This window comes from Tachypleus tridentatus, unplaced genomic scaffold (assembly GCF_004210375.1).
Source record: "Tachypleus tridentatus isolate NWPU-2018 unplaced genomic scaffold, ASM421037v1 Hic_cluster_1, whole genome shotgun sequence".
In the NCBI taxonomy this organism is placed as follows: domain Eukaryota; kingdom Metazoa; phylum Arthropoda; class Merostomata; order Xiphosura; family Limulidae; genus Tachypleus; species Tachypleus tridentatus.
In genome coordinates, this window is record NW_027467777.1 from 34,418,257 (window position 1) to 34,435,453 (window position 17,197).

Genomic DNA, 17,197 nt, shown 5'->3' on the forward strand with positions numbered 1-17,197 from the left:
TATATACAACTTTAAATTTATTAATAACACGATGTATGGTAACTTGGTTACGTTTAATGTACTGCCAAACATTGCGTTCCATATATACCACTTTAAATTTATTAATAACACGATGTATGGTAACTTGGTTACGTTTGATACTGTACTGCCACACATTGCGTTCCATATATACCACTTTAAATTTATTAATAACACGATGTATGGTAACTTGGTTACGTTTGATACTGTACTGCCACACATTGCGTTCCATATATACCACTTTAAATTTATTAATAACACGATGTATGGTAACTTGGTTACGTTTAATGTACTGCCAAACATTGCGTTCCATATATACCACTTTAAATTTATTAATAACACGATGTATGGTAACTTTGTTACGTTTGATACTGTACTGCCACACATTGCGTTCCATATATACCACTTTAAATTTATTAATAACACGATGTATGGTAACTTGGTTACGTTTAATGTACTGCCAAACATTGCGTTCCATATATACCACTTTAAATTTATTAATAACACGATGTATGGTAACTTGGTTACGTTTGATACTGTACTGCCACACATTGCGTTCCATATATACCACTTTAAATTTATTAATAACACGATGTATGGTAACTTGGTTACGTTTAATGTACTGCCAAACATTGCGTTCCATATATACCACTTTAAATTTATTAATAACACGATGTATGGTAACTTGGTTACGTTTAATGTACTGCCAAACATTGCGTTCCATATATACCACTTTAAATTTATTAATAACACGATGTATGGTAACTTGGTTACGTTTGATACTGTACTGCCACACATTGCGTTCCATATATACCACTTTAAATGTATTAATAACACGATGTGTGGTAACTTGGTTACGTTTGATACTGTACTGTCAAACATTGCGTTCCATATATACCACTTTAAATTTATTAATAACACGATGTATGGTAACTTGGTTACGTTTAATGTACTGCCAAACATTGCGTTCCATATATACAACTTTAAATTTATTAATAACACGATGTATGGTAACTTGGTTACGTTTAATGTACTGCCAAACATTGCGTTCCATATATACCACTTTAAATTTATTAATAACACGATGTATGGTAACTTGGTTACGTTTAATGTACTGCCAAACATTGCGTTCCATATATACCACTTTAAATTTATTAATAACACGATGTATGGTAACTTGGTTACGTTTGATACTGTACTGTCAAACATTGCGTTCCATATATACCACTTTAAATTTATTAATAACACGATGTATGGTAACTTGGTTACGTTTGATACTGTACTGTCAAACATTGCGTTCCATATATACCACTTTAAATTTATTAATAACACGATGTATGGTAACTTGGTTACGTTTAATGTACTGCCAAACATTGCGTTCCATATATACCACTTTAAATTTATTAATAACACGATGTGTGGTAACTTGGTTACGTTTGATACTGTACTGTCAAACATTGCGTTCCATATATACCACTTTAAATTTATTAATAACACGATGTATGGTAACTTGGTTACGTTTAATGTACTGCCAAACATTGCGTTCCATATATACCACTTTAAATTTATTAATAACACGATGTATGGTAACTTGGTTACGTTTGATACTGTACTGCCACACATTGCGTTCCATATATACAACTTTAAATTTATTAATAACACGATGTATGGTAACTTGGTTACGTTTGATACTGTACTGCCACACATTGCGTTCCATATATACCACTTTAAATTTATTAATAACACGATGTATGGTAACTTGGTTACGTTTGATACTGTACTGCCACACATTGCGTTCCATATATACCACTTTAAATTTATTAATAACACGATGTATGGTAACTTGGTTACGTTTAATGTACTGCCAAACATTGCGTTCCATATATACCACTTTAAATTTATTAATAACACGATGTATGGTAACTTGGTTACGTTTGATACTGTACTGCCACACATTGCGTTCCATATATACAACTTTAAATTTATTAATAACACGATGTATGGTAACTTGGTTACGTTTGATACTGTACTGCCACACATTGCGTTCCATATATACCACTTTAAATTTATTAATAACACGATGTGTGGTAACTTGGTTACGTTTAATGTACTGCCAAAAATTGCGTTCCATATATACCACTTTAAATTTATTAATAACACGATGTATGGTAACTTGGTTACGTTTGATACTGTACTGCCACACATTGCGTTCCATATATACCACTTTAAATTTATTAATAACACGATGTATGGTAACTTGGTTACGTTTGATACTGTACTGCCACACATTGCGTTCCATATATACAACTTTAAATTTATTAATAACACGATGTATGGTAACTTGGTTACGTTTGATACTGTACTGCCACACATTGCGTTCCATATATACCACTTTAAATTTATTAATAACACGATGTATGGTAACTTGGTTACGTTTGATACTGTACTGCCACACATTGCGTTCCATATATACCACTTTAAATTTATTAATAACACGATGTGTGGTAACTTGGTTACGTTTAATGTACTGCCAAAAATTGCGTTCCATATATACCACTTTAAATTTATTAATAACACGATGTATGGTAACTTGGTTACGTTTGATACTGTACTGCCACACATTGCGTTCCATATATACCACTTTAAATTTATTAATAACACGATGTATGGTAACTTGGTTACGTTTGATACTGTACTGCCACACATTGCGTTCCATATATACAGCTTTAAATTTATTAATAACACGATGTATGGTAACTTGGTTACGTTTGATACTGTACTGCCACACATTGCGTTCCATATATACCACTTTAAATTTATTAATAACACGATGTATGGTAACTCGTTTCCGGAACTGTCACACTGAATATTTTTATATTGCAACTTAGAATTTCACGTGCTAGTATAAAGATACTGACGCCAGAGGGAGACTAAACTATACGCTCATCCTCATTGGTGGTCGAAACTATCCAATCACTATTGCTGATGTACTTCAACCAAAAACTTTCATCTGTGTGCTGATGGTTATTATATACCAGAAAAACTTAGGTCTATAGTACTGTAAATCAAGTTTTATATATATATATATAGCTGCAAATTACATTTTGCTTATATAGCTACAAACCAACCCCTGTTTATACAACTTCAAAGTTTTCAGTTTATAAAACTACAAACTACCTTCTGTTTATATAGATACAAACCAACTTTTATTGATACAACTACAAACTAACGTATGTTTTTATGGCCCGGCATGGCCAAGCGTGTTAAGGCGTGCGACTCGTAATCTGAGAATCGCGGGTTCGCATCCCGGTCGCGCCAAACATGCTTGCCCTCCCAGCCGTGGGGGTGTTATAATGCGATGGTCAATCCCACTATTCGTTGGTAAAAGAGTAGCCCAAGAGTTGGCGGTGGGTGGTGATGACTAGCTGCCTTCCCTCTAGTCTTACACTGCTAAATTAGGGGCGGCTAGCACGGATAGCCCTCGAGTAGCTTTGTGCGAAATTCCATAAAACAAACAAACAAACATATGTTTATGTCATAAATCCAGTTCTTCAGAATTAAGTTCGTCTGCACAAACACCTACAGAACTAATATTAAAAACAATATTAAATGAAAAACTATTTGATTTTTCAGCTTGTCATAGAAAACATATTAAAGAGATATCTTTACTAGAGAAAACTACAATACCCATATAGAGATATATTTAGTAGAAAAAACTACAATACCCATATAGAGATATATTTAGTAGAAAAAACTACAATACCCATATAGAGATATCTTTACTAGAGAAAACTACAATACCCATATAGAGATATATTTAGTAGAAAAAACTACAATACCCATATAGAGATATCTTTACTAGAGAAAACTACAATACCCATATAGAGATATATTTAGTAGAAAAAACTACAATACCCATATAGAGATATCTTTACTAGAGAAAACTACAATACCCATATAGAGATATATTTAGTAGAAAAAACTACAATACCCATATAGAGATATCTTTAGTAGAAAAAACTACAATTCCCATATAGAGATATCTTTAGTAGAAAAAAACTACAATACCCATATAGAGATATCTTTACTAGAGAAAACTACAATACCCATATAGAGATATATTTAGTAGAAAAAACTACAATACCCATATAGAGATATCTTTAGTAGAAAAAAACTACAATACCCATATAGAGATATCTTTAGTAGAAAAAAACTGCAATACCCATATAGATATCTTTAGTAGAAAAAACTACAATACCCATATAGAGTTATCTTTAGTAGAAAAACCACATTAACCATATAGATATCTTTAGTAGAAAAACCACATTAACCATATAGATATTTTTAGTAGAAAAAACCATAATAAGCATATAGAGATAGGTTTAGAAGAAACACACAATAAGAATATATATCTTTATTTGAAAAACCACAATAAAGAATTACAGATAGGTTTAAAAGAAACACACAATAAGAATATACATCTTTATTTGAAAAACCACAATAAAGAATTACAGATAGGTTTAAAAGAAACACACAATAAGAATATATATCTTTATTTGAAAAACCACAATAAAGAATTACAGATAGGTTTAAAAGAAACACACAATAAGAATATATATCTTTATTTGAAAAACCACAATAAAGAATTACAGACAGGTTTTGTAGCGAAAAACGCAATTAACATATAGAGATATCTTTAGTAGAAAGACCACAATAAGTATAGATATCATTTGTAGACAAAAACCACAATAACCAAATATAAATATCTTTAGTAGAAAAAACACAATAAGAATATTATAGACATATCTTCAGTAAAAAAACCACAATAAGTATATTATAGACATATCTTTAGTAAAAGACCCATAATTATAGCTGAGGGGTAGTTTTGTTGGTTAACGTCTCAAACAACTTGTGAGAAACAAAGTTTTGAAAAGCTAGAAAATCCCATTTTGTAATCAAAACACGATTTTCAATATTGTGTGAGAGTTTTCTACAACTGACAGTTATAACTAATTGTAGTACTATTATAGTAAACTTGTCTTAGCCCCATTTCATCTTTCAACTAGGGCTAGTCTTTTACCAACGAATGGTGGGATTGACCGCCATTTATAACGTCCCTACGGCAGAAAGGGCGAGCATGTTTGGTAGGACGGGGACTTGAACCCACGCCCCTTGGATTACTAGTTGAGTGCTTTTGCCACCCGGCCATGCCGTGTCCCAAAACATAATCCTGTTATTATTATTACAGATTTTTGTAATTAACAAATATCGTATATAAAAATGTAATATTTAAAAAAACATAATGGACCTAACGCTAAAGTTTTATGGCAAATTATTTAATTACAGTTGTCAATGTTATTATCAAAGACAATTTCATGACAAAATAATTAACTTGACCAGCAGCCTGTGGCGACCGATGAAAGTAAAAACATTATTACATCTATGACAAACCAGTTGTTTAATCACAAAACTGTACAATGGGATAGCTGTGGTATGCCAACAATAAAGACTGCATCTATGTTGACAATGTTCAGCTACGGCAAGGTCCGTTATCAGTTTCCAAAATGACAACACGCGAGCCACCCGATTCGTCTGTCAGAATGTTACGTTGTACCACGCTGAGACAGTGGTTGCGTCTGCAGACTTACAACACTACAATTCGGGGTTCGTTTCCCTGTGGTTGTTACAGCAAATTGTCATCATTATATTTACTAACAGAATCACCAATGAAGATATACGTACAATTCTGGTGTTATAATATAGAATCATGATTGTTGTGTATATCATACTTATTTTTTTATTGTCTGAATCTTAGACATCCAAAGTGTAAAATTGTTTTGTGTAACTGTATTTGTGGTAATATTCGGTAGATGTCGCCACACATTAGAAATCTCAATCATTCCTTCAGGAATTTAGATCTTGTATTTCAGCACAACAGATGGCACCATTGTACTTATTATTTCGGTCACATAGATAGAGACACACACAGATGGGCACGCCCTTGTTACATTACGTGCCACAAAGATAAGGTTTGACACTGTGTCACGTCGGTCAGTGCCTCCGAAAAATACCTGCGGAAACACACGGACGGAGGTAAGTGGACTGTAATGTCCTTAAGATACGATGATTATAAAAAAACAAAAAAACTCAATGTGAATATTCCATTAGTTACACACGTTTACACATCAACTTTATTACAATTTTTATTTCACTGATGAAGTAATATTGATAGATACATTACTCAAAAACAACACGATACAAAAGGTGCAACAGACAGACAAACTTTTCATGTATAACATTTACATGTTTGTTCATCATAAACATATCAAAATACGTTTTAACTAATTCAACTTTCCCACGAATCATATTTTATCGTCAATATATTTAAACCAGATGTGAAAATTATAACACCATTCGTATGTAACGGCTGATTCTTACGAGTCACGAATATATCAAACAAGACACGTAAGAAATCTGAACGAACTACAAACTGTGTAACCTGTTAAAACTTCTGATGTTCCTAAGGCCAAAGTTGATACTCGTATCACTATATCACCAGACTTCTCAAATTTTAAGACACTAACATGAATTCGTGTGTTATACATGTTTTCTTAAACGTGTTGAATAGCAGTACAAGTCAGTTCTAACTTCACCATCTATCGAACTTCCTTTATCTTCAGATGTTGTAGAGACAGATAAATTTAATTAGGGTTAATAAAAACCTTGATAAATATACGAACGATTAAACCTGGGTTTGAGTTAATTTAGTTGGGTGTGTGTGCACCATGTCCCATGTTGTCTCCAAACGTTATGCTATAGATACTTATCTTAAATTTCATAGAGACACCTCAGTGTTTAATAAGAATTCTAGTGAAGATAATTTTAACTTCACACCCATCTATAACTCGTGTTTCCACAGTCTTGCTGTGACATCACAGGTTGGTAACAAGTTTTAATAATGACGTATTTTCTGAGTTTACAGCATATAAACATTTTATGCACTACAAAACTTACCATGGTAGAACAACTGAAGTGTAATACAGCTGTTTACCAGACTGTTTACTGGATGGTAGAACAACTGAAGTGTAATATAGCTGTTTACCAGACCGTTTACTGGATGGTAGAACAACTGAAGTGTAATATAGCTGTTTACCAGACCATTTACTGGATGGTAGAACAACTGAAGTGTAATATAGCTGTATACCAGACTGTTTACTGGAAGTCCAAAACAGTGTTTGGTACTCTACAAAATGGTGTGGAACCAACAATCTTGTATATTATAAACACAAACCTACACAAGGGGATATCTGTGCTGTGCCCACCACAAGTATTGAAGCCCAGTTCTTAACATTGTAAGCCTTCGTAGGTGGGGGCTAAAGGGTGAAACATCCTTTTCATTTCTGATAAGATTAAAAACCTATACAAAGTCAATACTAGAATTATAAGACCTTTTATCAATGTTTAGCTTACATTAGTGAGAGTTTAAAAAGGTACAGAAGTTGACATCAGGATCAGTAACCATCGTTATATGATATCAAGATAAAACTAAATCCAGCATAACGGGTGATGGTGGTCAACACCCTTATTCATAGAAGTTACTAACTGACACCCAAGTTCTTGTAAATATTGAATATTTGTAAAACACTGTACAGGCTTAAACTTGAACAGCATTGTATCAAGTCAAGGTTTTGTAAGGTATCATATCAGGTCAAGGTCTGTAAAGTATTGTAACAGGTCATGGACCATTATGATATTATACAACTAAAAGTCCACAGAATATTAAAATCAAAATCACAAAGGGAATATTCAGTCAAGGTTCAGAAATTATTGTACAGGTCAAGGTCTGTGATATTTAATAGAAGTCAAAATCCCTACAGTATTACAGAAATCAAACACCAGTTCATATGTATAAGATGTCACCAGAGATCAGCTACGGTACATCTCAACTGTTGTCTACAAATCAACAGTACCACACAAGAAAAATACTAGACAGAAAGAAGCTAAGAAAGGAGGAAGTAAACAATCCTACAAAAACAGAAACATTCAAACACCAGAATATAATGTGTTATCACAGACGGAATTATGAAATTCTTACAAGTAAGTATCAAGACATGTTCACCAGAACAGAAAAAATGTAACCAAAACAATGAAGCGTGCTCATCTCTTCACTTGTAAGTGATAAAATAAGGGGTTTCACTTACTTCACTGGGTTTCACTGGTTGGTTGGTTGGTCATCATGTGAAACCGAATGTTTATATTCTTTTCAGCTGTCTACAAAAACCTCAAACAAAGAACTTTTGATTTACATAAAGCTGTAATGAACAGAACAGATAATTGTGAAGATAAGAATCCTATCACTTGTACCCTTTAAATATACATACTGGAAATCTACATGTTGTTTATCAAGCAGTTTATCTCCCTTTAAAACCAAAAACGACAGAAAGAAATACTATTTCATATCTGATACAAGGCTATACGTAATGAGATTTAGGGTTAATTATTTATTCATGATATAAATAATGTCAAAGTGTTTCTCCTTCAGTCAAGTTTTCTGTTAAAGTTCCCTCACTAAGTGTTCTGTGAGGTCTGACAACAGCCGGTCTTGGATTTCTCTGGGAAGTCACTATCACCGTTGGCTGATTTTGACCGGCACTGGTTGTGGTGTTGACCCTAAGGTTATGTATGGCTTCAGCCAAGGAGTGCTCAAGGTTACCATCTTGGTCAGATCGACCAGGTGAAGAAGGGACGCTATTTTCACTGCTCTGATTACCAGGACTGAGTCCTGGCGTCTGTGGAGTGTTTGTTGGCGTCGTTGGTATAGAAGTGTTCTTAGGTCGTCTGTCCGCTTGCCTCTGTTGGCTACGAACAAGAGCTACGGCCGAAACTTCTGCTGCCACTTCTGCCCAACTGATATGAAAGTCTGATGCATTTTCGACCGTGACAGAGGTTTCGGCAACCTCCTCATCTGTACGTTCGACAGGAAGACGGATCCCTGCTATTCCTTTCTTAGGGATCGTAGAAAAGTCTCGTTTAATCCGTCTTCGACGAGAGGGATCGCTGTGTCTCATCTGAATCATGTGTTCAAAGTCCACAATGTACAAGAAACCAGCGATCAGAACTTCACACCTGCATAAGATAAGAGGAGAAGTGAAGTCGAGGGTTTCAGATGTAACACAAGTATGGAGTACTTAGTATCGCACACTGGATGCAAACACTTATGTTTCCAAGGTAATAAAGAGACAGAAGACTTTGTTATTTGTGTGTAAAATCCTCTGGTATGTTAATTAATCAGTAGCTCTCCTACTAGGTAAAATAACTTTATATCCTATTTTGTCTCTTTGGGAAGACACATGCAACATATTAGCTAATATTCATTATCGCTAGTTTACTTTATTACTAAACATGAAAAGTTGTTTCCTTTATATATAACTTATAAAAAAACCAAAACACACATAGCAAAACACAAAATGTGAAACTGCATATTTGAACATATCTTCTTATGGACCCAACAAACCTTCATGCCAAATTTGGTGAAGATCCATCCACACTCTGTGAAGTATTTACATAGGCATACACCAGACAGTACAATTATATTTATATAGATGGCACCAGTGCATTAGATGCACATGTGACATATTCAGGATGTTATATCTGAACTATGATAATGGAGATAAATAAAGTGCTCATTACAGGAAGATCGCGACCCTTATATTGCAAATCTACGTGTACACAAAAAAAAATTTTACGAAGTTGGGGGTTGCACATTGTGTAATAAAGTTTTTCCCGTATCATATAAGCAAGTGCTCCATTTTTGTATGATACTAGAACAAACAACAAGGGCATGGAATAGAAACTCTAACAACACAAGTTTTAAATGTAGCTATTCAAATGGAAATATACAAGTGATAAGAATAGTAAATTTAACACTTTTTAACACCACAAAGCAATGAAAAACATTACAAGTGATTAGTTACACTAGAACATACTTCATTGAAACAACAGTACTTCAGTGTTTAAATAGAAGCCAAATTACCTGGTTTCTCCTCCCTTAAAAGCAGTTTCTAGGTCTACGCTGGTCCTCGAATCGAACTGCCACCAGCCGTTACGTCCTTCATAGAACCACTGGTAACCATCTTCGAAAACAAGTTCATTTTCCAGGTCTTGAACCGAAAGCAACGTAGGAGTTTCCAAAAAACTTGGTGGAATCTCCTGAAGAGCACAGTGAAAAGTTAGAGACAAGAGAATATTTACACAGTGAAAAGTTAGAGACAGGATAATATTTACACAGTGAAAAGTTAGAGACAGGATAATATTTACACAGTGAAAAGTTAGAGACAGGATAATATTTACACAGTAAGAGAGACAGGAGAATATTTATACAGTGCGATTTAGGGACAGGAGAATATTCACACAGTGAGAGTTAGCGACAGGAGAATATTTACACGAAGAGTTAGCGACAGGAGAATATTTACACTAAGAGTTAGCGACAGGAGAATATTTACACTAAGAGTTAGCGACAGGAGAATATTTACACTGAGAGTTAGCGACAGGAGAATATTTACACTGAGAGTTAGCGACAGGAGAATATTTACACTGAGAGTTAGCGACAGGAGAATATTTACAGTGAGAGTTAGCGACAGGAGAATATTTACAGTGAGAGTTAGCGACAGGAGAATATTTACACTGAGAGTTAGCGACAGGAGAATATTTACAGTGAGAGTTAGCGACAGGAGAATATTTACACAGTGAGAGTTAGAGACAGGAGAATATTCACACAGTGAGAGTTAGAGACAGGAGAATATTCACACAGTGAGAGTTAGAGACAGGAGAATATTCACACAGTGAGAGTTAGAGACAGGAGAATATTCACACAGTGAGAGTTAGAGACAGGAGAATATTCACACAGTGAGAGTTAGAGACAGGAGAATATTCACACAGTGAGAGTTAGAGACAGGAGAATATTCACACAGTGAGAGTTAGAGACAGGAGAATATTCACACAGTGAGAGTTAGAGACAGGAGAATATTCACACAGTGAGAGTTAGAGACAGGAGAATATTCACACAGTGAGAGTTAGAGACAGGAGAATATTCACACAGTGAGAGTTAGAGACAGGAGAATATTCACACAGTGAGTTGGAGACAGGAGAATATTCACACAGTGAGAGTTAGAGACAGGAGAATATTCACACAGTGAGGAGTTAGAGACAGGAGAATATTCACACAGTGAGAGTTAGAGACAGGAGAATATTCACACAGTGAGAGTTAGAACAGGAGAATATTCACACAGTGAGAGTTAGAGACAGGAGAATATTCACACAGTGAGAGTTAGCGACAGGAGAATATTCACACAGTGAGAGTTAGCGACAGGAGAATATTTACACATCGAGAGTTAAAGACAGGAGAATATTTACACAGCGAGAGTTAGAGACAGGAGAATATTTACACAGTGAGAGTTAGAGACAGAAGAATATTTACACTAAGAGTTAGCGACAGGAGAATATTTACACTAAGAGTTAGAGACAGGATAATATTCACACAGTGAGAGTTAGCGACAGGAGAATATTTACACAGTAAGAGACAGGAGAATATTTACACAGTGCGAGTTAGCGACAGGAGAATATTTACACAGTGCGAGTTAGCGACAGGAGAATATTTACACTAAGAGTTAGCGACAGGAGAATATTTACACAGTGAGAGTTAGAGACAGGAGAATATTTACACAGTGAGAGTTAGAGACAGGAGAATATTTACACAGTGAGAGTTAGAGACAGGAGAATATTTACACAGTGAGAGTTAGAGACAGGAGAATATTCACACAGCAAAGTTAGAGACAGGAGAATATTTACACAGCGAAAGTTAGAGACAGGAGAATATTTACACAGCGAAAGATAGAGACAGGAGAATATTTACACAGCGAAAGTTAGAGACAGGAGAATATTTACACAGTGAGAGTTAGAGACAGGAGAATATTTACACAGTGAGAGTTAGAGACAGGAGAATATTTACACAGTGAGAGTTAGAGACAGGAGAATATATCCACACAGTGAGAGTTAGAGACACGAGAATATTTACACAGTAAGAGAGACAGGAGAATATTTACACAGTGAGAGTTAGCAACAAAAGAATATTTACACAGTGAGAGTTAGAGACAGGATAATATTTACACAGTGAGAGTTAGAGACAGGAGAATATTCACACAGTGAGAGTTAGGGACAGGAGAATATTTACACTAAGAGTTAGCGACAGGAGAATATTTACACTAAGAGTTAGCGACAGGAGAATATTTACACTAAGAGTTAGCGACAGGAGAATATTTACACTAAGAGTTAGCGACAGGATAATATTTACACAGTGAAAAGTTAGAGACAGGATAATATTTACACAGTAAGAGAGACAGGAGAATATTTATACAGTGCGATTTAGGGACAGGAGAATATTCACACAGTGAGAGTTAGCGACAGGAGAATATTCACACAGTGAGAGTTAGAGACAGGAGAATATTTACACAGTGAGAGTTAGCGACAGGAGAATATTTACACTGAGAGATAGCGACAGGAGAATATTTACACAGAGAGTTAGAGACAGGAGAATATTTACACAGCGAGAGTTAGAGACAGGAGAATATTTACACAGTGAGAGTTAGAGACAGGAGAATATTTACAGTGAGAGTTAGAGACAGAAGAATATTTACACTAAGAGTTAGCGACAGGAAAATATTTACACTAAGAGTTAGCGACAGGAGAATATTTACACAGTGAGAGTTAGAGACAGGATAATATTCACACAGTGAGAGTTAGCGACAGGAGAATATTTACACAGTGCGAGTTAGCGACAGGAGAATATTTACACTAAGAGTTAGCGACAGGAGAATATTTACACAGTGAGAGTTAGAGACAGGAGAATATTTACACAGTGAGAGTTAGAGACAGGAGAATATTTACACAGTGAGAGCTAGAGACAGAAGAATATTCACACAGTGAGAGTTAGAGACAGAAGAATATTTACACAGTGAGAGTAAGAGACAGAAGAATATTTACACAGTGAGAGTAAGAGACAGAAGAATATTTACACAGTGAGAGTTAGAGACAGGATAATATTCACACAGTGAGAGTTAGCGACAGGAGAATATTTACACAGTAAGAGAGACAGGAGAATATTTACATAGTGCGAGTTAGCGACAGGAGAATATTTACACTAAGAGTTAGCGACAGGAGAATATTTACACAGTGAGAGTTAGAGACAGGAGAATATTTACACAGTGAGAGTTAGAGACAGGAGAATATTCACACAGTGAGAGTTAGAGACAGAAGAATATTTACACAGTTAGAGTAAGAGACAGAAGAATATTTACACAGCGAGAGTTAGAGACATGAGAATATTTACACAGCGAGAGTTAGAGACAGGAGAATATTTACACAGCGAAAGTTAGAGACAGGAGAATATTTACACAGCGAAAGTTAGAGACAGGAGAATATTTACACAGCGAAAGTTAGAGACAGGAGAATATTTACACAACGAAAGTTAGAGACAGGAGAATATTTACACAGCGAAAGTTAGAGACAGGAGAATATTTACACAGCGAAAGTTAGAGACAGGAGAATATTTACACAGCGAAAGTTAGAGACAGGAGAATATTTACACAGCGAAAGTTAGAGACAGGAGAATATTTACACAGTGAGAGTTAGAGACAGGAGAATATTTACACAGTGAGAGTTAGAGACAGGAGAATATATCCACACAGTGAGAGTTAGAGACACGAGAATATTTACACAGTAAGAGAGACAGGAGAATATTTACACAGTGCGAGTTAGGGACAGGAGAATATTCACACAGTGAGAGTTAGGGACAGGAGAATATTTACACTAAGAGTTAGCGACAGGAGAATATTTACACTAAAAGTTAGCGACAGGAGAATATTTACACTAAGAGTTAGCGACGGAGAATATTTACACTAAGAGTTAGCGACGGAGAATATTTACACTAAGAGTTAGCGACAGGAGAATATTTACACTAAGAGTTAGCGACCGGAGAATATTTACACTAAGAGTTAGCGACCGGAGAATATTTACACTAAGAGTTAGCGACAGGAGAATATTTACACTAAGAGTTAGCGACAGGAGAATATTTACACTAAGAGTTAGTGACAGGAGAATATTTACACTAAGAGTTAGTGACAGGAGAATATTTACACAGTGAGAGTTAGAGACAGGAGAATATTTACACAGTGAGAGTTAGAGACAGGAGAATATTTACACAGTGAGAGTTAGAGACAGGAGAATATTTACACAGTGAGAGTTAGAGACAGGAGAATATTTACACAGTGAGAGTTAGAGACAGGAGAATATTTACACAGTGAGAGTTAGAGACAGGAGAATATTCACACAGTGAAAGTTAGAGACAGGAGAATATTTACACAGTGAGAGTTAGCGACAGGAAAATATTTACACTGAGAGTTAGCGACAGGAGAATATTTACACAGCGAAAGTTAGAGACAGGAGAATACTTACACAGCGAAAGTTAGAGACAGGAGAATATTTACACAGTGAGAGTAAGAGACAGGAAAATATTTACACAGTGAGAGTTAGAGACAGGAGAATATTTACACAGTGAGAGTTAGAGACAGGAGAATATTTACACAGTGAGAGTTAGAGCCACAAGAATATTCACACAGTGAGAGTTAGCGACAGGAGAATATTTACACAGTAAGAGAGACAGGAGAATATTTACACAGCGAGAGTTAGCGACAGGAGAATATTTACACAGTGAGAGAGACAGGATAATATTTACACAGTGAGAGTAAGAGACGGAAGAATATTTACACAGTGAGAGTTAGCGACAGGAGAATATTTACACTGAGAGTTAGCGACAGGAGAATATTTACACTGAGAGTTAGCGACAGGAGAATATTTACACAGCGAGAGTTAGAGACAGGAGAATATTTACACAGCGAAAGTTAGAGACAGGAGAATATTTACACAGCGAAAGTTAGAGACAGGAGAATATTTACACAGCGAAAGTTAGAGACAGGAGAATATTTACACAGTGAGAGTTAGAGACAGGAGAATATTTACACAGTGAGAGTTAGAGACAGGAGGATATTTACACAGTGAGAGTTAGCGACAGGAGAATATTTACACAGTGAGGGTTAGAGACAGGATAATATTCACACAGTGAGAGTTAGCGACAGGAGAATATTTACACAGTGCGAGTTAGCGACAGGAGAATATTTACACTAAGAGTTAGCGACAGGAGAATATTTACACAGTGAGAGTTAGAGACAGGAGAATATTTACACAGTGAGAGTTAGAGACAGGAGAATATTTACACAGTGAGAGGTAGAGACAGGAGAATATTCACACAGTGAGAGTTAGAGACAGGAGAATATTTACACAGTGAGAGTAAGAGACAGAAGAATATTTACACAGTGAGAGTTAGCGACAGGAGAATATTTACACTGAGAGTTAGCGACAGGAGAATATTTACACTGAGAGTTAGCGACATGAGAATATTTACACAGCGAAAGTTAGAGACAGGAGAATATTTACACAGAAAGTTAGAGACAGGAGAATATTTACAGTGTGAGAGTTAGAGACAGGAGAATATTTACACAGTGAGAGTTAGAGACAGGAGAATATTTACACAGTGAGAGTTAGAGACAGGAGAATATTTACACAGTGAGAGTTAGAGACAGGAGAATATTTACACAGTGAGAGTTAGAGACAGGAGAATATTTACACAGTGAGAGTTAGAGACAGGAGAATATTTACACAGTGAGAGTTAGAGACAGGAGAATATTCACACAGCGAGAGTTAGAGACAGAAGAATATTTACACAGCGAGAGTTAGAGACATGAGAATATTTACACAGCAAAAGTTAGAGACAGGAGAATATTTACACAGCGAGAGTTAGAGACAGGAGAATATTTACACAGCGAGAGTTAGAGACAGGAGAATATTTACACAGCGAAAGTTAGAGACAGGAGAATATTTACACAGCGAAAGTTAGAGACAGGAGAATATTTACACAGCGAAAGTTAGAGACAGGAGAATATTTACACAGCGAAAGTTAGAGACAGGAGAATATTTACACAGCGAAAGTTAGAGACAGGAGAATATTTACACAGCGAAAGTTAGAGACAGGAGAATATTTACACAGTGAGAGTTAGAGACAGGAGAATATTTACACAGTGAGAGTTAGAGACAGGAGAATATATCCACACAGTGAGAGTTAGAGACACGAGAATATTTACACAGTAAGAGAGACAGGAGAATATTTACACAGTGAGAGTTAGCAACAGGAGAATATTTACACAGTGAGAGTTAGAGACAGGATAATATTTACACAGTGAGAGTTAGAGACAGGAGAATATTCACACAGTGAGAGTTAGGGACAGGAGAATATTTACACTAAGAGTTAGCGACAGGAGAATATTTACACTAAGAGTTAGCGACAGGAGAATATTTACACTAAGAGTTAGCGACAGGAGAATATTTACACTAAGAGTTAGCGACAGGAGAATATTTACACAGTGAAAAGTTAGAGACAGGATAATATTTACACAGTAAGAGAGACAGGAGAATATTTATACAGTGCGATTTAGGGACAGGAGAATATTCACACAGTGAGAGTTAGCGACAGGAGAATATTCACACAGTGAGAGTTAGAGACAGGAGAATATTTACACAGTGAGAGTTAGCGACAGGAGAATATTTACACTGAGAGATAGCGACAGGAGAATATTTACACAGCGAGAGTTAGAGACAGGAGAATATTTACACAGCGAGAGTTAGAGACAGGAGAATATTTACACAGTGAGAGTTAGAGACAGAAGAATATTTACACTAAGAGTTAGCGACAGGAAAATATTTACACTAAGAGTTAGCGACAGGAGAATATTTACACAGTGAGAGTTAGAGACAGGATAATATTCACACAGTGAGAGTTAGCGACAGGAGAATATTTACACAGTAAGAGAGACAGGAGAATATTTACACAGTGCGAGTTAGCGACAGGAGAATATTTACACTAAGAGTTAGCGACAGGAGAATATTTACACAGTGAGAGTTAGAGACAGGAGAATATTTACACAGTGAGAGTTAGAGACAGGAGAATATTCACACAGTGAGAGTTAGAGACAGGAGAATATTCACACAGTGAGAGTTAGAGACAGGAGAATAT

The 17,197-nt window shown here is 35.6% G+C and overlaps 1 protein-coding gene across 5 annotated transcripts in view; it reads right to left on the reverse strand.

Moving 5' to 3' along the window:
- Positions 1 to 6,208: 6,208 nt before the first annotated feature.
- Positions 6,209 to 17,197, reverse strand: part of LOC143241654 (E3 ubiquitin-protein ligase rnf146-like) — a 31,007-nt gene continuing 20,018 nt past the window's right edge. For all 5 annotated transcript variants that reach the window (XM_076484860.1, XM_076484865.1, XM_076484864.1 and 2 more), the window contains 2 exons: positions 10,052 to 10,227; positions 6,209 to 9,144 (listed from right to left, as the gene is read on the reverse strand). In XM_076484860.1, the coding sequence (XP_076340975.1) occupies positions 8,541 to 9,144; positions 10,052 to 10,227 (780 nt within the window). In that variant the 3' untranslated portion in view covers positions 6,209 to 8,540. The remainder of the gene's footprint in view (positions 9,145 to 10,051; positions 10,228 to 17,197) is intronic.